The sequence below is a fragment of the Liolophura sinensis genome, chromosome 11 (genome assembly GCF_032854445.1).
Source record: "Liolophura sinensis isolate JHLJ2023 chromosome 11, CUHK_Ljap_v2, whole genome shotgun sequence".
Taxonomy (NCBI): domain Eukaryota; kingdom Metazoa; phylum Mollusca; class Polyplacophora; order Chitonida; family Chitonidae; genus Liolophura; species Liolophura sinensis.
In genome coordinates this window covers 13,644,161-13,670,135 of record NC_088305.1, presented here as the reverse complement: position 1 = coordinate 13,670,135, position 25,975 = coordinate 13,644,161, and the positions used below count along the sequence as shown (strand labels likewise).

At 40.3% G+C, this 25,975-nt stretch overlaps 1 protein-coding gene across 1 annotated transcript in view; it reads right to left on the bottom strand.

Annotated features, from left to right (window-relative positions):
- LOC135478333 (rap guanine nucleotide exchange factor 4-like) overlaps window positions 1-25,975 on the bottom strand; it is a 67,195-nt gene that overhangs the window by 35,764 nt on the left and 5,456 nt on the right. Inside the window, exon 2 of the mRNA XM_064758613.1 lies at window positions 6,315-6,457. Coding sequence (XP_064614683.1) covers window positions 6,315-6,457 — 143 coding nt within the window. The remainder of the gene's footprint in view (window positions 1-6,314; window positions 6,458-25,975) is intronic.

The following is a 25,975-nucleotide window of genomic DNA, read 5'->3' as shown; positions in this document are numbered from 1 at the left end:
CATAAACACACATATTCATCACATATATACATGTACAAAACCACTGGGAACATGGTACAAAGTGTACCACTAATGCGGTCACTGTGAGTTCAAGTCCACTTCATGCTGGCTTCCTCTCTGGCCGTACATGGGAAGGTCTGGCAACAACCTGCGGATGGCCGTGGGTTTCCCCTGGGCTCTGCCCGGTTTCCACCCACCACAACGCTGGCCCCCATCGTATAAGTGAAATATTCTTGAGAACGGCGTAAAACACCAATCAAATAAATAAATAAATAAATAAGTACTTGGGGGCATGATCGTGAATTCCTCTTCACACTGAGCACTCACGTGGACACTACTCAACGCACATGTACCCTATATGACCTAAAATTTAAAAGTTCTTCATTTTTCCAGATTCTGAGAGTTATATTGTCTTTAGAAATCTGCTTAGAGAGGTATTCAACCTATGGGAAAATGTAAATTTTAGCACCAGAAGTTAAATAGCTCATGACATTTACTTGTCTCCAAAAAAGCTCTTTTGTCGCTGACTTCTGTGGTCATTCAGGATAACATACATTTAACACTGATGATGAATTGCTATTTCAACCATTTTAATTTGTACACAACGTAACATGTTATATATACATATTAACACATCAGAAAAATTTGTACTTTTCCACAGTGGACATGTAGCTACAGCCACGAAAAAAACATTCCACGACCATAAAAATCTGGACTTTCCAGCTTTCCCAGCTGGATTTGAAATTCCACAACTGTCTCAGTTTTATTCACAATCTATATATACATGCTATACTCCAAAAACAGCATGTAAAATGATACCGGGAGAGTTACGGGAAATGGCACTTGGCCCAGTGGCCGCACATCCAACCATACGGCACACTAGAGTGGATCGATGGATTAATCCGGACATGGGACATGGCATTTCTGGATACCTTGGACACCAGCTCCCAGTGTTCACATTGATTTGGGCGCCTCATGGGGCCATTTACATGTAAACTAACATCTTATATATACATGTGCTCTGTTTCGTCAACCTTTAATTTCGCGTATAAAAGAGCAACTTTCAATGCAATTTATGCACATTTTAAATTAGATTTTGAAGACAAAACTACATTTTTGTTTGGATTAGCCAATTTCAGGGCTTTACAAAAAGTGTAATTGCATCAGTCTACATAGAAAAATGCATTCAGAACATGCTTGAATAAACACCGTGCTAACATGCTAAAAAAAAGGCGTAAAAATTACAGTGGTATACCTGTTGAAGACCACTAATCTGCCAGTATAAATACATGTCTGAACACAAGACTTCTGAAAGTTTGACCAATCATGTCTTAAAGATTGTGCTTATTTAAAAAAAACCCATTTGTTTTGTTTTTATACAACAAAGAATAAAAAAAAAGGAACATATAAAAATTCTATGCATGGATAAAAATACAGGTACAAAGGCTCAGGTATTATTCACACATGGTCAATCACTGAAACAGTCAATCAGTCAGTTCTCCAGATACATGTATATCATATAACACTGTACAGTATACATATTCAATACACAATAGATAGATGCATATATTTCCTTAAGTCACTGACACATGGATCAGCTGAGTAATACAGGGAAGAGAATCTTTAAAACCAAAATCGGCTGAAATTTATACTATAAATTAACCAACCCCTAGTTTTGGCCATTTTGGTCAATAATTAGACACATATACTTGAAAATCCTGATTTAATTAAATAAAATCAGCTGAAATAAGCTGATGAGCTGAAAATTCTAATCTCTCTTAACAGAATATATGTATTTTGAACATGTAGACATAGAGTACATAATTCAATACCCTCTAGATGGGATGCAAGTCATTAAAACGCTGGCCCACTGTGACTACTTAAGGCCCCTAAGACCAATGGGGTCGCTTGTTCAAAATTATATCAAAGTAGCAAATGTGGCTTTTACATGTACATGTAAGTCACATGGTTCGTCAGTTACCTGGAGATAAAGGCTGGTGGTCTACTCTGGGCACTTTCCACCCATAACCCTTTATATCACCATCACCCCTCCGGTCATACGTGGGAAGGTATTCCAGCAACCTGTGGATGGTCGTGGGTTTCCCCCGGGCTCTGCCCGCTTTCCTCCCACCATATTGATGGCGGCTGCTGTATAAGTGAAATATTCTTGAGTACGGCTTAAAACACCAATCAAATAAATAAATAAATTATATCACTATCATATACACTGTGAGTGAAAACTTCTTGGGTGCAGCATGTGCATGTACCATCAAGCAAATAAACAAATAAACAACTAAATAAACAAATGCAGTGGACAATATTAGTGATACATACCTGCACAGCATGTGTTACACCACTCCTATAAAATGTTGATACAGTCCAGGCAAAGTTCCCGGCAGCTTTAATACAGCTTATGCTAATGGCTGCATTACCATACAGTATTTGATGTTATATCTCCTACCATGTAATATTAATGCCTCTAATGGCTATTAGTATTGAGGAGCTGGTCCTGACTGCCTGCCCCTCATTCCCCACGAGACTACTCCATCTACCCAACTTAAAACACCATCTCCGTAAACCTATTAATTTCTGAGCCATCTTACACCTGCTATCCCATCTATTCAGAATTATGAAGTAATATTACAACACTGGGTTGCGTGAAAATGTCATAGGTCATTTCTTCAGGCGGCTCAACGGTGACGGAGATTGATAACAAGCTTTGGCTCATATCGTCTGTCTTCCTTCCAACTGGCAGGCACAGTACTGCATGCGAAGCAGGTGAACAATCAGTTATACCCTAATGACTTTTATCCGTGCAATGTAAACAGTCTACCCTAAATGTCCACCCACACGAGATCTGAAGGCCTTTCTAAAGGCCAAACAAAACACTTGAATTTCACTGATCACTACAAACCATTTTTGCAAAAACTTCCATTTATTTTATTAGACCCCTGAAAAAGAATCCATTCAAATGTCTGAATTGCATTATTAAAGATGTTGTTATGATCAGATTGGCCATTAATTTCATTTGACTTAGTGCAAAGCTCATGGTTATTCTACCAGGTAACAAAACAAACCTCCTGACTTCAACTGTAACTTAAAACAAGACTTCCACAGGTTAATCATTTCAAATTTCCAGGCTTCCACCACCAAAATTTACAATTTGGATCGCTGTTGATTCACACAGTTCAAATAATTAAGCTTTGAGCAATGTAAAGTAATCTTATTTATATTTGAAATTTCTCACTAACACAGTAGTGCAAGTTCAAAGAGTGAGTGAGTGCTTGGGGTTTAACATCGTACTTAACAATTTTTCAGTCATATGACGACGAAGGAATCCTTAGAGCGTATGTAATGTGCCTCCATGTAGCAGGACGGATTTCCACCGCTCTTTTATCTAGTGCTGCTTCACTGAAACACCATACTGAAGGCAAGTCAGCCGCTCCGCCAGAGCCATCATACTGATATGGGTCAACCAGTCATTGCAGTATCCCCTTAATGCGGAACGCCAAGAGCGGAAGTTACAACTTCCGCTTTGAAGGTCTTAGGGCTCATTCGACCCAGGATTGACCCTGTATCTACCACTCCCAAAGTGGCGCTCTACCAACTGTGTTATCGAAGCCGGTCAAGTTAAAAAATGCTGGCAAACAAATTCCTCCACCAGAAAATCCGATCACCATTGTGCACAGTACATATGACAAGTGGGTCCTCAATTTCAAAGCTTTTCAAGGAATGGAAAAGTTTAAGATTAATTGCCAGGCTTTTCAAGGTTTTCAAGGCCCTGTACAAACCCTAAAGAGAGGGTTGAGTTGGATTCAAGGGTTGAGTTGGATTCAAGAGGTGAGAGCAAAATTAACTTCTATCAGCTTGAAACAAACTATACACTATAGTCCTTTGGCTCTGGGTTTGCGATCTTCAACTAGTGCATATGTAACTGTTGTTGAAGCCTTTCATATGAAATTTTACAGAGAGAAAGCACTTCTATAAGGCGATATACATACTGAGAAGCCTTTTCTACCTGTTCACTGCAAACAGTCAGTCTTTACTCAACTTTAAACCAAACAAAGCCTTGTCAATGTTCTACTGAACTGCACAAACATTATAGTAAAATGCTTCAGTATTCCAGTATTGTTTCAAAAACAAAATGAAAGTACATGTACAGTATTGTACAGTTTTTGTAGTAAAATATATGCTGAAAAAGGACAATGCCGCACCGCAGAAAATCACTACATTCTATATATTTAAAGCGCTACTTCAGTGCCAAGAGAATCCAGGTGCAAATATTAAAATGATATGAAAGATACCCTATGGTGCAGAGCTAAACCACAGCTGAAAAACATTTTACGATGGATTTATATCATTTATGGCTCTGCATCAGTGACAGCATGACCTCACACGAGGCAAAATTGGGAACGACAGAATACTTTTGGTTCTGTATTATCATTCCTAAATAACAACAGAGGTCTTAAGACAATGCAACTTTGTTTTTACAGTTTAAGAAAGAGTCCAGACTATTTCTGTTCTTATCATTTTTAAGACATACAGGTACAGGTCTTGACACCGGAGCAGCTTTTCATAAATTAATACGTATAACTATTTTTCCATGGGAAACGAATATATCACTCTTAAGATTATCAAAGCAAAACATTCCAACCTCTTGACAAGTCGCCAACTGACCTATACTGCAGATTTTTATACATATCTGGGAACCTTACCAAGCCCTATGCTTTCTGAGCAAAAGACCTGTGGTACATTTACGTTTATGTTACATGTTAGAGTGGTTTAGAGATTCCTGGTAAAGTGGCCATCAGTTTGAATTCAGGTCTTCAAGTTGAACATTCTATGTCTTTTATCCAATTTCATGTTGACTGACGAAGCATGTCAAAGACAAGAAAAACATATCTAGTATCCATGACAACTCCACTATTGGATTACAGTCTACACAATGGCTTTGGGGGGGTGAGGATGAGCAGGGGGCTGTGGGGTTAATTCAGTGTAGTGCGAGATCTTGTTTACTGCTGGTAGCCTGTAGATGGATCGAGCCTCAGCTGAGAGCGGACTGGCCTTTATTAGTAGTTTCCCTTCTAGCTCTTATTGTTATGATCATACCCATGCACAACATCAATCATTTACACAATCTTCACCTGTAGGCAGTTTTATAGGGCAACCAAATCACGTATCATCCATTAAGATGTCCAAAGGAACCTGATTAAATGCTGTCGGAGTTACATTTGTTTTATACTAGCAATAAAAGATCCCAAAGAAATACAGAGCCGTCAACATCTAAGTACATGCAGGTATCCTCACGTTCGACACAAACGTGGAAGCACAGTTAAATTAAATTTCTTTTCAAACTGATGAAGTGGCACCATAGATTGTTTCTGCGAACACAATTTATTGAATCTCCTGACATTTTTGATAGTCAAAAGGCCAGAGGTACATTTGCCTTATCAGTTAATACTTCTAGCCATGGCAGATCCAGCCACCTGAGACAGGTATTTACCATTTGGAAATGTCAAGGCACGTTCTTGTGTCATTTACTACATGTACACGTCATTTAAAGTCTTTACAAAAAGAGCCTATACACAAGATTTTTGGCAAAAAATCAATTGAATTTTGGCTGTTTTTTTACACAGCCCATTATACCTTTTGTAAAATATACCAGCCTTGTCTAGATGCCCTACATGTACAGTGTACAGTTTTATACAGCATAATTAAATAATATCATTTTATTTATTTATTTCATTTGATTGGTGTTTTACACCATGCTCAAGAATATTTCACTTATACGATGGCGGCCAGCATTATGGTGGGAGGACAGACCTCCCACGTACGGCCGGAAAGGAAGCCAGCATGAGCTGGACTTGAACTCACAGTGACTGCATAAACAAAATTAGGACACATACCAAATACACAATGTACAAGTAGTATTTAATACAATTAACTAAAGTACAGATTTTACATGTATATATGTAACATTGTCGATCATCAAATTTTCCAACAATCTGAAGGAATGTACTGTACATCACCTGCAATTTGGCCTGTAAAATGCACTTCCAGACACACATACTGGTCTCGAAACAATACTTTTCACACCGCAAGTCTTTTCGATAAGAAACCAATCAAAATTACATGTACATAGATATTTCTTTACAATACATTTTCTTGGATTATGCTGATTTATTGACTTACATGTATATCATTACTTGAAAAATCAAAAGATCATGCAAAATGCAAACATTATGGACAGGGCCTTTGCGTGGTGTACATATACAGGTATTCAAGTGCTCAACAAGGATTGAAAGAGAACTCACAGGTGACTCCTTTCTCCAAGTCTTCATAATAACCATAGTAACATATCTGCTGTAAAAGTAGCGGGTGGAACTTTTCAAAAGCTTTGATGTCCTTGAGTCGGGAGTATATTATGTCCAAATCCTCGCCTGTCCTGTCACTGGGCCTGTTAAATATAACAGAGAAAATGAGTAAGGGTTTGCTTCCTAATATATATAAGCGTCATGTCCGACATTCATATACCATTCGTAGTCCGTAAAGGGCGTTCCAAGTCGATAATCGCAAGATCCATTTCCAAAACAACGTTTAACACTAGCTCCCAAAGATAAAGGTATGTAAGAAATTATACAAATAGGAAATAAAGCCGGTAACACACAAGAGAGAAGCGGTCATCAGTTTTTAATGATGCCGGGCAGACAGTGGATATTCCAGGCATCACTTCACCAAATACTTATACTTGAGTCTTCAGTGAATGGTAGAATTTTACATTTGGCACAGAAATGACTGAAAGCCTGAATGATTTAATGGAGCTAATTAAGTTTACACCATGTCCACATGAAAATACACAGGCATAAATGCTGTCATATCATGTGGATATACATGTACGTATAAATATATATATATAAGTTTGTTCGTTTAGATGTCATGCTGCCTCACTCATACATGTATACACGGACACAAGATATATCATACGACACCTCACCAAAAGTCTACATTGTCTGCAGATTACATGTAAATTATTATATGTTCACGAAGCATACATGTACACTGTCAATGCATGTACATGCCTACACGTTTAATGGGGTACTAGGTTCCATGTTTGTTTATTTGATTGGTGTTTTACGCCATACTCAAGAATACTTCACTTATGCAACAGCGGCCAGCATTACGATGGGAGGAAACTGGGGTAGTTGGGGAAACCCACGACTATCCGCAGGTTGCCGTCAGACCTTCCCACAAATCACGACCAAGAGACCATGAGAGGAGTAGCTTGTATTAATGTATAAATACACACAGATAGTTACATGTATATTACATGTATGTCTTATAAAGAGCCACATCAACAAAAACTATATTGCCAGAATGTCATGCCGACATCCATGTCCTTGTATATGGACAGGTACCACCTACAGTGGTTCACGCCACAGGCATTTAACACATACAGTAATACTCAGCGTGGCAAATATACATACGGTATATACGACATTTATTTCACAAGACTCCCAGCTTACATCCATGACGCCCATGCTGGGCACCTTATGGTACCATGTACAGGGATGTGTCTGCGTAATCAGCGCCTAGTAATTTATGGGCATTAGCGCAGTTTGCGGATTGAATTATGTTCAATATGTACATGACGTCAGAGCTCTTTATCACCTGCAACTACTCCACGACGGACGACGGCATTAAAAGCCGAAAAATCCATATGATAATCCATCACATATGTCAAATTAAGTCTGAGGCAAACTTATACAATCAGACACACCTGGCAAAGAAAAAAGGTGAAAACCTACAGTCCATTCTTAATTACAACACTACAGTGACTGGCAATTACACCTAGGATAGAAAGTGGACTTAATTTCCACAGTTCATAATGAAGGCTTTATTGATTGTCCATTTGCAGCTTTTAGAAATAAATATCTGGTGTTACATGGATCTGAAACTGTGGCTACGTACAGCCACTGATCATACTGTATTTGGCTGGTAAGAGTATACATACAGCAAACACTTTAATACATGTGGCGTTAAATAACTGTCAAATAATCAGGGGTTTGCCTACCAAAATTGACCTCCCTCCCCCACCCCACTCATCAGGTTCCACAGCCCTGTCTGTGTGAATTTGTTACAAATTTAATTCATGCATATTTGATTGTTGTTTAAGGGTACCCTACTTCCTCTACATTTTTGCATATGAAAGAGCAACTTTAAGTGCAATTTATGCATATTTATAATCAGGTTTTGGAGACAAAATTACATGTACATTGGTTGGATTATCCAGTTTTCAGGGCTTCGTAAAAAGCAAAATTTTATCAGGTTACACAGAATAAATATCTCCTGAATATACTTGAATAAAACACCTTGCAAACATGCGAAAAGGTTGAAGAATTACAGTACATGTATATATTTTAAAAAAAAATTTCATTTATATGATAGCAGTCAATTTTACAGTGGAGAAAAAAAAGCATGCAGCGTGTAGCTGATATAAACCTTTGCCCTTTGGCACATCATACATGTACTTTACCATGAGTGATGTACAAATCACTTCACACTTACGCACTATTAGTTAAACTCATGATGTACATGTATGACTTCATCATATCTATGGTGATTATACATGAAAAATGATGTTTAAAGGTGTACATGTGAAGTCCTCGCAAAGTCCCTACATGTGAAGTCCCTACATGTACATGTTGGCAACTCTGGCGCTCAGTATGACTACTGGGTATAGGTCAACTATCATGGTGCACAGTTTAATACCCGAGATGTAGTCAAGGTGGTATGGGCATTGTGAAACACTACAGGCCCCAGGTCTTCTGGTAATCAAACACTCCATCCACTGCCTATAGTGAGCTTCATCAAGGAGCTGTCAGTGTGTTAGATTGTGTAAGGACTCCCCAGGGTGTGATCCAGCCAGTCTGCAATTAGGACTGGCCCTGTGAAGAGATAGGAAGTGCCATTAGTGTCCAGCTTATCAGCTCCTAACCCTTCCCCAACAATGTGATAAGGTGGTGACCATCCAAGAGCGATTGTAAGGAAGCCAGAGTAGCAGACAGTGATAAGGTGTTGACCATGGAAGGGCGATTGTAAAGTAGCCAGGGTAGTAGACAGTGATAAGGTGTTGACCATGGAAGAGTGATTGTAAAGTAGCCAGGGTAGCAGACAGAGATAAGGTGTTGACCATGGAAGAGTGATTGTAAGGAAGCCAGAGTAGCAGACAGTGATAAGGTGTTGACCATGGAAGAGTGATTGTAAAGAAGTCAGGGTAGCAGACAGAGATAAGGTGTTGACCATGGAAGGGCGATTGTAAAGTAGCCAGGGTAGCAGACAGTGATAAGGTGTTGACCATGGAAGAGTGATTGTAAAGAAGTCAGGGTAGCAGACAGTGATAAGGTGTTGACCATGGAAGAGTGATTGTAAAGAAGTCAGGGTAGCAGACAGTGATAAGGTGTTGACCATGGAAGAGCGATTGTAAAGAAGTCAGGGTAGCAGACAGTGATAAGGTGTTGACCATGGAAGGGCGATTGTAAAGAAGTCAGGGTAGCAGACAGTGATAAGGTGTTGACCATGGAAGAGTGATTGTAAAGAAGTCAGGGTAGCAGACAGTGATAAGGTGTTGACCATGGAAGAGCGATTATAAAGTAGCCAGAGTAGCAGACAGTGATAAGGTGTTGACCATGGAAGAGTGATTGTAAAGAAGTCAGGGTAGCAGACAGTGATAAGGTGTTGACCATGGAAGAGTGATTGTAAAGAAGTCAGGGTAGCAGACAGTGATAAGGTGTTGACCATGGAAGAGCGATTGTAAAGAAGTCAGGGTAGCAGACAGTGATAAGGTGTTGACCATGGAAGAGTGATTGTAAAGAAGTCAGGGTAGCAGACAGAGATAAGGTGTTGACCATGGAAGGGCGATTGTAAAGTAGCCAGGGTAGCAGACAGTGATAAGGTGTTGACCATGGAAGAGTGATTGTAAAGAAGTCAGGGTAGCAGACAGTGATAAGGTGTTGACCATGGAAGAGTGATTGTAAAGAAGTCAGGGTAGCAGACAGTGATAAGGTGTTGACCATGGAAGAGCGATTGTAAAGAAGTCAGGGTAGCAGACAGTGATAAGGTGTTGACCATGGAAGGGCGATTGTAAAGAAGTCAGGGTAGCAGACAGTGATAAGGTGTTGACCATGGAAGAGCGATTGTAAAGAAGTCAGGGTAGCAGACAGTGATAAGGTGTTGACCATGGAAGAGTGATTGTAAGGAAGCCAGAGTAGCAGACAGTGATAAGGTGTTGACCATGGAAGAGTGATTGTAAAGAAGTCAGGGTAGCAGACAGAGATAAGGTGTTGACCATGGAAGGGCGATTGTAAAGTAGCCAGAATAGCAGACAGTGATAAGGTGTTGACCATGGAAGAGTGATTGTAAAGAAGTCAGGGTAGCAGACAGAGATAAGGTGTTGACCATGGAAGGGTGATTGTAAAGTAGCCAGGGTAGCAGACAGTGATAAGGTGTTGACCATGGAAGAGTGATTGTAAAGAAGTCAGGGTAGCAGACAGTGATAAGGTGTTGACCATGGAAGAGTGATTGTAAAGAAGTCAGGGTAGCAGACAGTGATAAGGTGTTGACCATGGAAGAGCGATTGTAAAGAAGTCAGGGTAGCAGACAGTGATAAGGTGTTGACCATGGAAGAGTGATTGTAAAGAAGTCAGGGTAGCAGACAGTGATAAGGTGTTGACCATGGAAGAGCGATTATAAAGTAGCCAGAGTAGCAGACAGTGATAAGGTGTTGACCATGGAAGAGTGATTGTAAAGAAGTCAGGGTAGCAGACAGTGATAAGGTGTTGACCATGGAAGAGCGATTGTAAAGAAGTCAGGGTAGCAGACAGTGATAAGGTGTTGACTATGGAAGAGTGACTGTAAAGAAGTCAAGGTAACAGAGAGTGATAAGGTGTTGACCATGGAAGACGGATTGTAGTCATGTTACCAGAGATTGGTATAAAGCTCAGTGTTGACCACGGAAGACGGATTGTAGTCAGGGTACCAGAGATTAGCATAAAGCTCAAGTGTTGACCATGGAGGACGGATTGTAGTCATGTTACCAGAGATTGGTATAAAGCTCGGTGTTGATCATGGAAGACGGATTGAAGTCAGGGTACCAGAGATTAGCATAAAGCTTGGTGTTGACCACAGAGGACGGATTGTAGTCAAGTTACCAGAGATTGGTATAAAGCTCAGTGTTGACCACGGAAGACGGATTGTAGTCAGGGTACCAGAGATTGGCATACAGCTCAGTGTTGACCATGGAAGACGGATTGTAGTCATGGTACCAGAGATTGGTATAAAGCCCGGTGTTGACCATGGAAGACGGATTGAAGTCAGGGTACCAGAGATTGGTATAAAGCTCAGTGTTGACCACGGAAGACAGATTGTAGTCAGGGTACCAGAGATTGGTATAAAGCCCGTTGTTGACCACGGAAGATGGATTGAAGTCAGGGTACCAGAGATTGGTATAAAGCTCGGTGTTGACCACGGAAGACGGATTGTAGTCATGTTACCAGAGATTGGTATAAAACTCAGTGTTGACCATGGAAGACGGATTGTAGTCAGGTTACCAAAGATTGGTATAAAGCTCAGTGTTGACCACGGAAGACGGATTGTAGTCAGAGTACCAGAGACTGGTATAAAGCTTGGTGTTGACCATGGAAGACGGATTGTAGTCAGGGTACCAGAGATTGGAATAAAGCTTAGTGTTGACCACAGAAGATGGATTGAAGTCAGGGTACCAGAGATTGGTATAAAGTTCGGTGTTGACCATGGAAGACGGATTGTAGTCAGGGCACCAGAGATTGGCATAAAGCTCGGTGTTGACCTAGGGAATGCGTGAAATCATGGGGAAAGGGTGAAGATGAATATCCTGTAGTTTGTGCATGTACACACGAATGTATTGAAGTTTAAACAAAAAATACAGAGACTCTATGAGAGTGGCTCAAAATTTAATCTACTTATTTGTCTTGTAAATCGTCAATTTTGTGTCTATGAAGATTCAAGCTTCCTTAAACTATGATTATTTCTCTACACCATAGTTGTCGCAGGGCGTTTCAAAATATTGGTTGCAGAGGCAGTTAAAAAGGTTGAAAAATTAGGGTGTTTATTTATATAAATACATGTATGAAATCATCAATTTATTTTATTTATTTATTTATTTGATTGGTTTTTTACGCCATGCTCAAGAATGTTTCACTTTTTTCGATGGCGGCAAGAATTATGGGGGTGGAAACTGGGCAGAACCCGCAGGAAACCCACGACCATCCGCAGGTTGCTGTCAGACCTTCTCACTCACAGATGGAGAGGAAGCCAGCATGAGCTGGACTTGAACTCGCAGCGACAGCATTGGTGAGATGCTCCTGGATCATTACGCTGCGCTGGCACGCCAACCAACTGAGCCATGGAGGCCCCTGAAATCATCAAAATAGCTTTTGTGATCTGAATGCAAATGTACAGATAGTTGATTTCGCTTGTCAACATGTCAACTGTGTCTAATGATATTGTGATTTACAGTACTTTTTTATGGTTTTTTTTTTTTTTTACACCTTGCTATTTCAGGAAAGGACCAGATTGAAGAGAAACGTTGCTATGTGACTGCTAATAATTACTTCCAGGTGCCCTTTAAACAAAAGGATGACAAGATTACAGCCAAGTGGTTTAACTGCTGCATGGGACTATTTTGAAGCAGATAATTCAATTTTTATGGGCTAGTCTTGGTTTTTTGTTTTCTCAAACTTCACGTACAACCAGCTGTCAGGAGAAAGGGGCAAGACAATTAATGTCGGTATTTTTGTCTTTTCTCACGTCTAATAAATTTGGGGGCCTCCGTGGCTCAGTCAGTTAGCGCACTAGCGCAGCGTAATGACCCAGAAGCCTCTCACCAATGCGGTCGCTGTGAGTTTAAGACCAGCCCATGCTGCCTTCCTCTCTGGCCGTACGTGGGAAGGTCTGCCAGCAACCTGCAGATGGTCATGGGTTTCCCCCGGGCTCTGCCCGGTTTCCACCCACCATAATGCTGGCCACCGTCGTATAAGTGAAATATTCTTGAGTACGGCGTAAAACACCAATCAAAAAAAAAAAAAAAAATCTAATAAATTTAGATGCATAACATTTCAAGTAATTACCCCCTAAAGACCTGGTAGAGATACTAACACCGACATACATGTATAAACACAAAAACATCTGAAATCCTGCAAAAATAGTCTGACACATGTTCCATCCATCCTGAGTGATTTCTGTTTTATTTGACAAATTTGGCAATGAAATTTAGTACAAGTCTGTTTTTAGATTGAACATGAATAGGGGCGCACGGAATGATCCCCTTTGAGGTCACTCTCCAGTTTAAAAGGTGTCTTTTTTGGAGTACGCTGTGGTTAGGTGGGGCCTCAGAAAATGGCTGAATTAAATTTTCGAATTAAACCAGCATAAGATCTAGCTTCAAGACAGATTTTAATTTTGTAAACTTATTTGGAAAGCCGAGGATACGCATTATATATATTTTTTTTTTTTAAAATAAATTCTGAGTAATGTTTAAAATCCTGGCAATAATAAAACACAATAGAAAACCGCTTTGGAGAACTTTTAAGCTTCATTTAAGATCTACAACTTCCTTTAAGATCTTCCAACAACTTCCAACAACTTCCTTGCGATTCTCAAAGACTAATGTTTTTTTTTTATTCTGTTGCCTTGAAAATACTTGTCACTGTTGGTACAAAAACTGCATGCTTTGATAGTTTTTGTAGTTTCCCACCTCCAAAACTCATCTAGCTTTATGTCATAGTCATAATCGTGAAACAAGGGAGGTAATTCAGAGCAGGCCTATTTCCAGAACTCATCTACCAATCACTGATACAATTAAACTTGTACAGCACCTGTATCTTTGTTGAAGCTGTGAAGTTGGTCAATCCACTAATGTACAGTACAGTATTAGTTTATTTATTTCATTTTCATTCTCACTGGAAAGCTTGGAGAAAACCATCCCAATCCGCATTATGTACCTCATAACCCTACATGTATAGTGACTTTTGACTTACCAGTAAATATCAAGCTACAGCTGAATCAGAATGAATGAACTGATTAAGAGCTGGATCCAGTCTGTGACCCCATTGTTCATGACCTGGATTTGGTCTGAAACACCATTGTTCAAGAGTTGGATCCAGTCTGTAACCCCACTGTTCAAGAGCTGGATCCAGTCTGTGACCCCACTGTGCAAGACCTGGGTCCAGTCTATAACCTCACTATTCCAAAGCTGGGCCCAGTCTGTGGCCCCACTGTTCAATGTCTTGTTTCAGCCTATGACCCCACTGTTCACGACCTGGATCCAGTCTGTGACTCCACTGTTCAAGAGCTGGATCCAGTCTATAACCCCATTGTTCAAGAGATGGATTCAGTCTATGACCCCACTATTCAAGAGCTGGATCTAGTCTGTGACCCCAATGTTCAAGAGCTGGACCCAGTCTATAACCCCATTGTTCAATATCTTGTTTCAGTCTGTGACCCCATTGTTCAATATCTTGTTTCAGCCTATGATACCACTATTCAAGAGCTGGATCGGGTCTATGACCCCTCTGTTCAACAGCTGGATCCAGTCTGTGACCCTACTGTGCGACAACTGGATCCAGAGTGTGACCTCATTGTTTAAGAGCTGAATCCAGTCTGCAAACCCCATTATTCAATATCTTGTTTCAGTCTATGACTCCACTGTTTAAGAACTTGGTCCAGTCTATGACCCCTTTGTTCAATATCTTGTTTCAGCCTATGACACCAATATTCCAGAGCTGGATACAGTCTATGACCCCACTGTTCAAGGGTTGGATCCAGTCTGTGACCCCAATGTTCAAGAGCTGGATCCAGTCTATAACCTCACTATTCCAAAGCTGGGCCCAGTCTGTGGCCCCACTGTTCAATGTCTTGTTTCAGCCTATGACCCCACTGTTCAAGACCTGGATCCAGTCTGTGACTCCACTGTTCAAGAGCTGGATCCAGTGTGTGACTCCACTGTTCAAGAGCTGGAACCAGTCTACAACCCCATTGTTCAAGAGCTGGATCCAGTCTATGACCTCACTGTTCAAGAGCTGGATCCAGTCTGTGACCCCATTGTTCAAGAGCTGGATCCAGTCTATAACCCCATTGTTCAAAACTGGATCCAGTCAGTGACCCCATTGTTCAAGAGCTGGACCTAGTCTGTGACCCCTTTGTTCAATATCTTGTTTCAGTCTGTGACCCCATTGTTCAATATCTTGTTTCAGCCTACGAAACCACTATTCAAGAGCTGGATACAGTCTATGACCCCTCTGTTCAACAGCTGGACCCAGTCTGTGACCCTACTGTGCGACAACTGGATCCAGAGTGTGACCTCATTGTTCAAGAGCTGTATTGCAGCCCTTGGTCTCCATACTAAAGGGCTGATCGTCTCAACCAGTCAATATTCACTTATAACGGCATATTAACTTAACTGCATGATTGCTCTCTAATATGGAAACGAAACAAGGCAGTTGGACCTCTAAATAAGGAGGCATCTCTGGGGCACTTCAGCCTCCACACATCACATACATTTATATCAGCCATCTGGAAAGGCATATCAATTATGCTCTGTTAATGAAGGCCACAGATAGGTACTAATATCAGTCATCATGGGCGCGTCTCTTGCACTTCCTGTCAGCTAACTAATTCCCTCCTATATCATATATGCACCAGATACAGAATGCCTTGGGTAGCCTGCTTGGGTAGATGTACTACTGTACTCTCATTTATAGCAGCCATATGCCTGTATATACATATAGTGTACACAACGATTTGCCCATGCTACACTGTGCAAGGACATGAATATTGTATTGGACATTTAGGTACGCGATTCCATGTGGTACATGTACCTCAAGTCTGGGTGGTTATACTGATATCACACCTTGCTTCACGTACAGGTACACATATCTGAGGCCAAAACTCTGAATAGGACATGGGAAGTAGTGCTGTGTTAATTATACATGATGCACGATAGACAACGCACGACGCATACTGTACATTTACATGTATTCATTTGATTGGTGTTTTAGTATTACATTGTACCCAAGAATATTTCACTTACATGACAGTGGCCAGCATTTATGGTGGAAGGAAACTGGGCAGAGCACGGGCGAAACCCACGACCAACCAAAGGTTGCTGAGAGACCTTCCCACGTATGGACTTGAACTGACAGCGACCGAATAGGTGAGAGGTTTCAGGGTCACTGCGATGCACTGGAGTGCTAATCCCTTGGCCATACGCGTACACATTTAAATTATGCATCTTAGGCAGTGTTATTGAGTCTGCCCTTGTTCTGTTTGTGATGACAATTTGGGGGTAGAACCTGAGAGAACGATGGTCTTTCCAGCTTGGACCTGAGTCTCCATTGTGCCGGAAGATGTACCCCTTTAGAAGTTACCAGAGACTGAAAATAGGTATTACAAATTACAGGCATCTTGCTGTTCAAAGCCAGGCTCCAAAATATCCTTATAAATAAAGTAAACCAAAATAAATAAATATATGACGACATCGAGTTTTATGTGTGGAGGTAAATGCAGTCCTGAATAATTAAACCACATTAAGCCACTGGCATGGTACTGGCAAACATTCCCATTGTGTGACATACTAGTAACTGATATACGCTGTGCATGTAAAGTGGAAGGCAAGTGATCACCTATGGACTTCATGTAAGACTATGCACACAAGAATTAGGAAACCACTGATTGCTTACTGCTACGAGGGCATCAAGAATAATGAGAGGAGCTAGTGACTGAACAACCTTAACCATTGAACTCACCTGTGGCCATATCAATCAAAATAAAGACTATGGTATGAAGTACATGTACATTGTATAGGCTGTATATTCCTTGATCCCACTGCAATGCTTGTGATATAGAGGTCACATGTACATGCATATAACCTCCCCTGTTCTAACAACGTACAGAAGAGAGAGAAATGTATGGACAAAGAGCCCTGGGGGTAATCACCAAACTTGTATGACCCCAAGGTTCTTGACCTAAACGTATATCCTGACGCCATGCATGACTTTGGAATCAAACAAGCAAACTAAATGTTCAAGAGATAGTGGCTAGAAACATTCTGCACTCAGTCTACATGTAGATCACGATAGGCCACCCTATGACTGTAAAACAGGTAAAATCAATACGATAACATTTTCAACAATATTGTCCTATTTTTATCCCACTGCTGTATCATGATACATGTGGTTGCTGTTATGGTATATGGTGGTGACAATCGGATCCGTCAATCTGTGTGTTGGTAAATTTTGGGAGTTACTTATCACAATATATGTACATTTATCGTCGTGCATAGACAATGTATAAAACCACCACACTTTAAGTTATAAAATTTGTCCAATATTTGTCTTTTAAGTTAAGAACCCTATTGAAAATGAGTCGCATACACTGTCTTTAAAAACGGATACCATGTACATGTAATCATACATGTCCTTTTTTACGATAAACTTTGTTCGTTAGTTGTTTTGGCATGTTAACACTGCATTTGAATACCTGAAAGCATTGGCATTACCCCATCGATTGTGGTGTGAAGGGGAAATCTTGTCATTCCCAAACTCTTGTCTACCAACTATAAGGCTCACAAACATTTTCGCTCAACCATAAATGGCTATATATCTCAATTAGGTATTACCGTACATTGACCAAAAAGCAGAAGCTAACGCAGTCCTACTGATTCTGAAAAATGACCCAATAATTGGACAATGATTTATTTATTTATTTATTTGATCGGTGTTTTACGCCGTACTCAAGAATATTTCACTTATACTACGGCGGCAAGCATTATGGTGTGAGAAAACAGGGCAAAGCAAGGGGGGAAATCCACGACCATCCGTAGGCTGCTGACAGACCTTCCCACGTACAGCCGAAGAGGAAGCCAGCGTAAGATGGACTTGAACTCACGGCGACCGCATTGGTGCGAGGCTCCTGGGTCATTACGCTGCGCTAGCGCACTAACCAACTGAGCCACGGAGGCCCCAATTGGACAATGAGGGTTGTGGGCTGTGCACTATCATTCCATGTAGACATGGTGCAAGAAAACGCTATAGAAAATGATGATTAAAAGAATCGTGACTTTGTAGAACTGGGAGAATCCTGTAAGCCACAGAGCAGCCTGCTACACTGTAACTGCTTGATTACAGTTCAGCAGATAGCAGAAAACAATCTGCTCTTAGTCTGCTACGTGTCTGCTGTCTGGGTGAAGATCACAAGATTGGATGGGAAGTGGATCGTGAACTGTCACTGGTGTATATTCGATTATCTACATCATGTACACCTCACCTCTGAGCGGTTCATTTCTTTGAGAAGATAACAGGGAACAAATGGTAAAAATGTCACATATGGCAAGAACACATTATTCATCAAAAGCTAATCACCAATATGTATAGTTAAGGATGGGATGAAAGTTTTTTCGGATATTGATGGTTTCACCTCAGTATTAGAGGCAGTCTTAGCAAAAATACTGCAATAGAAAATTTATTTATTTATTTGATTGGTGTTTTACGTCGTACTCAAGAATATTTCACTTATATGATGGCAGCCAGCATTATGGTGGGAGGAAACCGGGCACGGCCTGGGGGGGGGGACCTCCGACCATCAGCAGGTTGCTGGGGGACCTTTCCACGTACGGCTGTGCAATGCAGACAAGGGAGAAATCAAACAATAGCAAGCTAGAATGTGGACATGCACATAAAAAGCATCATCATGTTACATGTACAGAATGACAGAGAGACATTTCAGATGATTTTCAGTGTACCACCCTCGCCACCACTTTTGTTAAAAAGGGCGTATAAACAGATCTTCCTTTTCATTACTGTAATTCTTCAACTTTTCACCTGTTTGCTAGGTGTTTAATCAAGCATATTCTGAAGGTATTATTCTGTGCTGACTCATAAGAATATACTTTTTACAAAAACGTAACACTAGCCAATCCAAAAATGTAGTTTTGTGTCCAAAATCAATTAAAAATGTGCATAAATTGCAGTGAAAGTTGTTCTTTCCAATGGGAAAAGGTTGTGGAATTAGGGTATATAAGCTGTCTTAGAATTCCTTCGTGGAAATATCACGGTCGTTTAAAATGTAAGGATCTCTGTCTGCAAGAAGGCAAGCAGTGTGATTCAGTAAGCATACATGTACACTACATGTTCTCTGTGGTACACACTGGGTCTTCACTACACATGTACTTGCTGCTCAGTTGGTCAGCACGCTAGCTCAAGCATAATGACCCAGAAGCCTCTCACCAATGTGGTGGCTGTGAGTTCAAGTCCAGCTCATGCTGGCTTCCTCTCCAGCCGTATATGGGAGATTCTGGCAGCAACCTGCAGATTGTCATGGGTTTCCCCCTGGCTGTGACCGGTTTCCTCCACCATAATGCTGGCCACCATTCTATTATAAAACACCTATCAAGTATGTCAATATACCTGCACAACTCATTTTCTAAAACCTTACAAATTCAACATGTGGGCATTCTTAATGGTCTTTTAAATCAAAGTATCATATAGACCTACACGTACATGAGCAATTAATTGTATATTTATTTGATTGTTGTTCAACACCATATTCAAAAAATGTTTACTAATGGCACAAGAAGCAAAAAAATTGGTGGGGGTAATCTACAAATTCCCACAGCCGGGTTTGAACTCATACCTCGTGTGTCCTAGCACCTGAAAGGCCAGCATCACCTTCATGTACATGATGTATGATTAACCACTGTAATATGATCCGCTCCACAACAATGTCTATAACATTAGAGACATCCACAAGCTTGAAGCAGACAATGCTGTCCACATTGCTACATGTACCATTTTATTGAAGCGACACTGGATAGTTCCAATATGTTCAGTTTTTGTATTTGGTATCAATAAACAGAGCTCAATGGGGGGGGGGGGGGGGGGTTGATCTTCAGCTATTGTGGTTTTACAGGCGAAAACGAGTTAAAATATTCATAGTGCAGTCCAGAGAGCAATTATTGCTGTGATCAGCAAGAATTGCATCCATACAGACAGGATAAGATGAACTGTGCCAGCTGGCATTCTGCCAGGGTGAGACAGTACTGAATTTGGGAGAGAGGGGGCATAGGAGCAGAATTTTGATCAGCTGGCACCCCCTAGGGAAAATTCTTGGTGCTGATTGACACAATAAATGAGAGCACTTATCTAGTCCCCTGGGAAATGTGGTTATTGAGGGGGGAGAAATTGGCAAGGTTCTGTTACCACTGATGGGAGATATGGGCTCTGATGATTGACATAGGTTGCTTCTCTGCACACATTTAATACCATGTGTTTCAGTGTACACATGTAGGTACTTCATGTACACATAAATAGGTATATGCGCAATTTGAACTAGGACATTCAATTACATTATAGATGTACCTACATTCTGATATACTCAGACCATACATAGAGTCACAGTCATCAGTGCTCATGTACAGTTCATCTGTAACTGTCATGCACACTGCATGTCCAAGTTACATTGCACATGTACACTTTGTTGGTCTACTTATCAAAAAAAAAACAAAAAACAAAGTCCTGTTGACTTGACACTGACCACTTTGTGCAAATCGATATTGGCCAAATAATAATCACATATATTTATTGTGACGTGATATTACCATGACGTTTGTCTACATACAGATGTACAGCTAAAAGCACGTTGTTTGTAATAATGCATTTAATGCTTGCCTTACACATTACAGTGTACACAGTTAACAAGGAAAGCTGCTTAAAACCAGTAATACTCCTACAGTATGTTTACAAAAAAAAACAGGTTACAATGTACATACATGTACATACTGTTTTCATATACACATAAAAAATGTGTATCGGGGAGCAACTTTCCAATGCTTATACCAGCAGTTCATAGCTAGTGGGAATTTGCCCAAATTTGCAGAGATGGTAAGCTCCAATGCAACTGTGGGAGATCTGAGTTCAAATCCCACTGCAACCCAAACAGTACATGTATATCCTTCAAACATTACACTGGTGAGCAAGGACCAATTGGAGTCCATGAAGCTTGGAGATATTTATTTACATGTATTTATTTGATTGGTGTTTCACGCCGAAATCAAGAATATTTCACTTATACGCCGGCGGCAAGCATTATGGTGGGAGGAAACAGGGCAGAACCCGGGGGAAACCCACGATCATCCGAAGGTTACTGACAGACCTTCCACTTCTGGCCGGAGGGGAAGCCAGCATGAGCTGGACTTGAACTCACAGAGACCACATTGGTGAGAGACTCCTGGGTCATTATGCTGTGCTAGCGCACTAACCAACTAAGCCACGGAGGCCCACCAGCCTGGAGATAAAGCAGGCGTGTATTTTGGGAGAGGGGGGGAATTTACGTGTTGACCGAACATAAAAGCTGCTATTTCTTACTACATATAGTGGAATTTATGTTACATTATATGTAATGTTGCTTTTTTTTTTAATTCAATGCAGAGCTGAAGAATAAAAAATTCACTTATTATAGTTACTGTATGTACCCTTGATTTTTTCACCTGTTTACTTTTATATCAAATCAATCCACCTAATCATGTTCAGACATTCCAGGTGATCTCATTTCAGAATAATCTGCGTCTGAGATGTCAAAATATTTTTAAACTTAATCTATCTGATGCACATGTGTTTAAAAAGAGCTGTACTATTTATGGTCACATGCATGAAAACTGTCTGAAGATTTGACATGTACATTCTGAAAATAGAAGTTTTGATGTGATACCCTTCCCTGATAATGCAATGTATACGTCTGAGTTACAGGTAACATCCCGTAAGGAGCCTCTCACCAATGCGGGTCGTGCTGGAGTTCAAGTCCAGCTCATGCTGGCTTCCTCTCCAGCCGTACATCAGAAGGTCTGTCAGCAACCTGCGGATGGTCGTGGATTTTCCCTGGTCTTTGCCCGGTTTCCTCCCACCATAATGCTGGCCACCGTCATGTAGTGAAATATTCTTGAGTACGGCGTAAAAACACCAATCAAATAAATAAATAAATAAATACAGGTAACATCCGGGCGTCTATTCATTCAGGTATCATGTATCCAGGCCAAATTCACGTGTTTCTACTTAAGCAGGTGAGCAGATTATTCAGACCATGGTGGCCTTACGCTGATCATTATCAGTACTTCCTTGAATATAACCTGTCCGTCTCATGACGTGTTCGAGTTGTTTTAGACAGACAATGTACACAACTGACTGACTGATTGACTGAATGACTGACTCCACAATAGTAGTTAGACTACATGTATAAATCACAGTATCATACAGGTGACCTTTCTTCCTTATGAAACTGTCTTAAGACTGAAGCCAGGCTTAATCAATATTAACTTTAAAGTAAATTACTGCGCTAAATGTGTGACAGGCATTTTTATTTTAATACTCATTTACGTAAATTACGTATTTACGTTGCATTACGTAAATTTTCATGACAAAATTAGCAATTTGCCCCCCCAAATCAAATCTATGATTAGGAATAATGCTATTAAAGACAATGTTTTATTATCTGATGCTCCGGGGTCCTCTAAGTATTATGCTGTCATAAAGGCGGCATATATATATAAACAGTACATAATAGCCCGGTGGCTAAAGGAGAAGACAGCACCTTTAAGCACCTGACGTCAGCACCTGACAAAAACACATTTCACTCGAAAGCAGGATGTTCAAGATTTCTAAAAAAAAGTGTCCTGAATAATTAACCACTGAAATACCTTCTGAAATACCTGTAGAGCTTCAGTCTAACCAGCTAATGCTGGATTTGAGCCTACAAAATCATTCATATAAGCATTGCCTCGATTTGATTGACTGTGGTTAAGCAACAAACCAGACCCACCACCCCACCCCACCCCACTACTCATACCTTATGAAGGACTGTATTATATTACAGCTACTGGGCATTAAAAGCCAGAGTATAAATCCCCCAACACCACCAGACAATACTGCATGCACCTGGCACAACAGTACTAGCTAGCCAGGCTAATTGTACTTCTGCTGACTCTGTTACACTCCAAACAGAGTGGCATGATGCTATAGAATAGCTGGATAAAACTGTCTCATCATGGCCCTACACAGAACAGATTCACGTACATGTATAGTCCACCTTTAGTTCTGCAGGACCAATTAACTATGGCACTGTAAAGTAAATCAGGGGTGCGATAGCAGACAACAAGGGTTAAACAGAAAATCAAGGGTTAAATAGGAAATCAACGGCCACAAAGTAAATCAAGGGACTAACTGTAATTAGTAAAGCAATTAGAGCCAAACTCATGGGCTGGCCAGAGCCATCCAAAGATGGTGAGTCCCCTGGTCCTGTGCTATAGTCAATCATGATGTCAGAGATGTCATCCATCACTGTTTAGGATTCACTTCTAAGAGGAGTTCCATATCCATATTCTATTTACCAACATGGAGAAGTTTGGAAAATAATTCCTGAATGGAACCAAAAAACTCATACACATCTCATGAAAGCCCAACAATTCTGCCAAATTAAGTTTCATCAAACTGGTTAAAAACAGCAAGGATCTTCTCTCCTTGAATCCAGACTAATAATGTCTCCAAAGGGTGATAACTCTTAATAATTGATGCAATTATCAGACTGAAATTTATCATCCTTACTGCATGCACAAAATTTCACAAAAATCTTATAGACGCAGTAGCATAAAATGCATTAATAAAGATAATGTTAATACAGACAGATCTATAGCTGGACAACGGACACACGAACATGCTGATCAATGATAATACAGACAGATCTATAGCTGACAAACGGACACACGAACATGCTGATCACTGTTCTCCCCTGTGGAATATAACATGTACCATGATGAGGTAGGTCTACACTGTTTTACCTACATGTACCCTAATTCCTCCACTTTTTGTAGTAACTTTCACAGCAATTTCTGCACATTTGTAACTAGATTTTGGAGACAAAACCTACATTGGTTGGGTTGGCCAAGTCCTGGGCTTCACACAAAGGATAATTTGATCAGTCTACACAGATAATGCCCTTTAGAATTTACTTAACTAAACATCCTGCAGACATGTGAAAATGCTGAAGAATTACAGAAGTCTTCAGAAGTTACAATTTTAAAAAATAATGACTGCAACTGAGTATGATATGATATTAAAATGATGTTTTTCAGTTAAACCCTATGTAGCCCTAGAGAGTTAATGTAAAGGCTCACTTCTTGAAATCAGCAACCAGGTTTTTGACACACTGCTAGACAAACAAGGTAATGAAACTGCTGGCTGGCAATTTTTCCTATCAATACATTTCAGTCACATTCTTGAAAAATAAAGAGATTTTAAAATCAAAAATGTATGTATCAATACTTCTTAACAGCATAATTTTTAAACCCTATCTATCAGACTTTTGAATTTCCACGCACATATACAGAATAAGAGTATGTGAATGAATATTAGATGGAATGGAATGATAATGGTTCTATAATACCACACCACAGTATTACAGTGACATAAGGTTGAACTTTTACAAATCAACTGCAAAGAGATTTGATTGATTTATTTATCTGATTGGTGTTCTACGCCGTACTCAAGAATATTTCACTTATACGACGGCGGCCAGCATTATGGTGGGTGAAAACGTGCAAAGCCCGGGGGAACCCACGACCATCCGCAGGTTGCTGACAGACCTTCCCACTTACAGCTGGAGAGGAAGCCAGGCAAAGAGGCAAAAATGGCTGCAATGATGGTTTTAAGGGCCACACCACACCAGGTATCCAGAGCGACATGTACACTTGTTTTCCAAGTTACTCACCTAAATCTTCTCCAGCACACCATATCAAGCACAAGTAAAACTTCATCTACATTTTTTTTTGTACCAAAAGCAAAATGACATGAAACATAAGCATGGATTGCAATCATGCATTTTTGTTTTTGCCCTGTTTTTTTTCTCTTGGAAAAACTGCAACACTGAAAAACAAACAGCAAATGATGCATGTCAGCAGTAGTCATATAGTTCACAACACTTACAATCTTTGCTGACACTTGATCATGAGTTCAGCGGGTGAATCCGGCCAAGTTCGTGAAGTCTGTTTTTTTTTTTGAGGCAGTCCTAGTGGGCGTTATTACCAATTGATCCCTGTTTAGCTGGCTCAACTCTCCACAAGGTTATGAACAGCCCACAAAGAATGTGTCATTTCAGGCCACTTTAGCTATTATAAGCTTTGCGGAGCAGGTGCCCTATGCCAAATACACTAGCCTGTATATGAGTGCCTTTTCTATATACAGTAATACTCCTGACGCTGTTATAAAATAGCCATGTACCAGCAAAGCACAGTCTCAAACTCCCCACATACTGTTTACCTGCAGTTTTTAGCTACTCTTGCGGTAGAACACAATCATGATATGAGGACATGCATCACAAACAATGTCCTTGTTCCGATACACAGATGTGGTCTGTACACTGGCTGTAATATTCACGGAGTACTGTAATGCATCTGTGACAATGGACATGAGTGGCCCCATATAACACCCACAAGCCTTGCTGTAACAGACACTCATCTTCACAGAATGAACACACCTGGCCGGCAGAGTGTTTTACCCATTTCTACAGGTGCTATGTCTGTTCTCTCGTTAGCACTTAGCAGGTGAAATCTTAGTTACAGCGGATCAACACAGGTACAGTTCTCACCTGTTATCAACACACTATCCCCTAACGTGATCGTGTATCATGCGAGTTTAATGACCACAAATTATATTGAGCACTACTAAGAAATTCTGCTGATCTAGTAATGTTAGGTAAAACAAACAACAAAAAATAATAATTATTATTTAGAAAAAAGGGATGTAAAACAAGGCCTATACCCCAACAGACATATTTGGCTGACATTTATAGTAAATCTATAAATCAAGTTTTAATCAGGAATTCTTAAAGTAAAGACCACGGG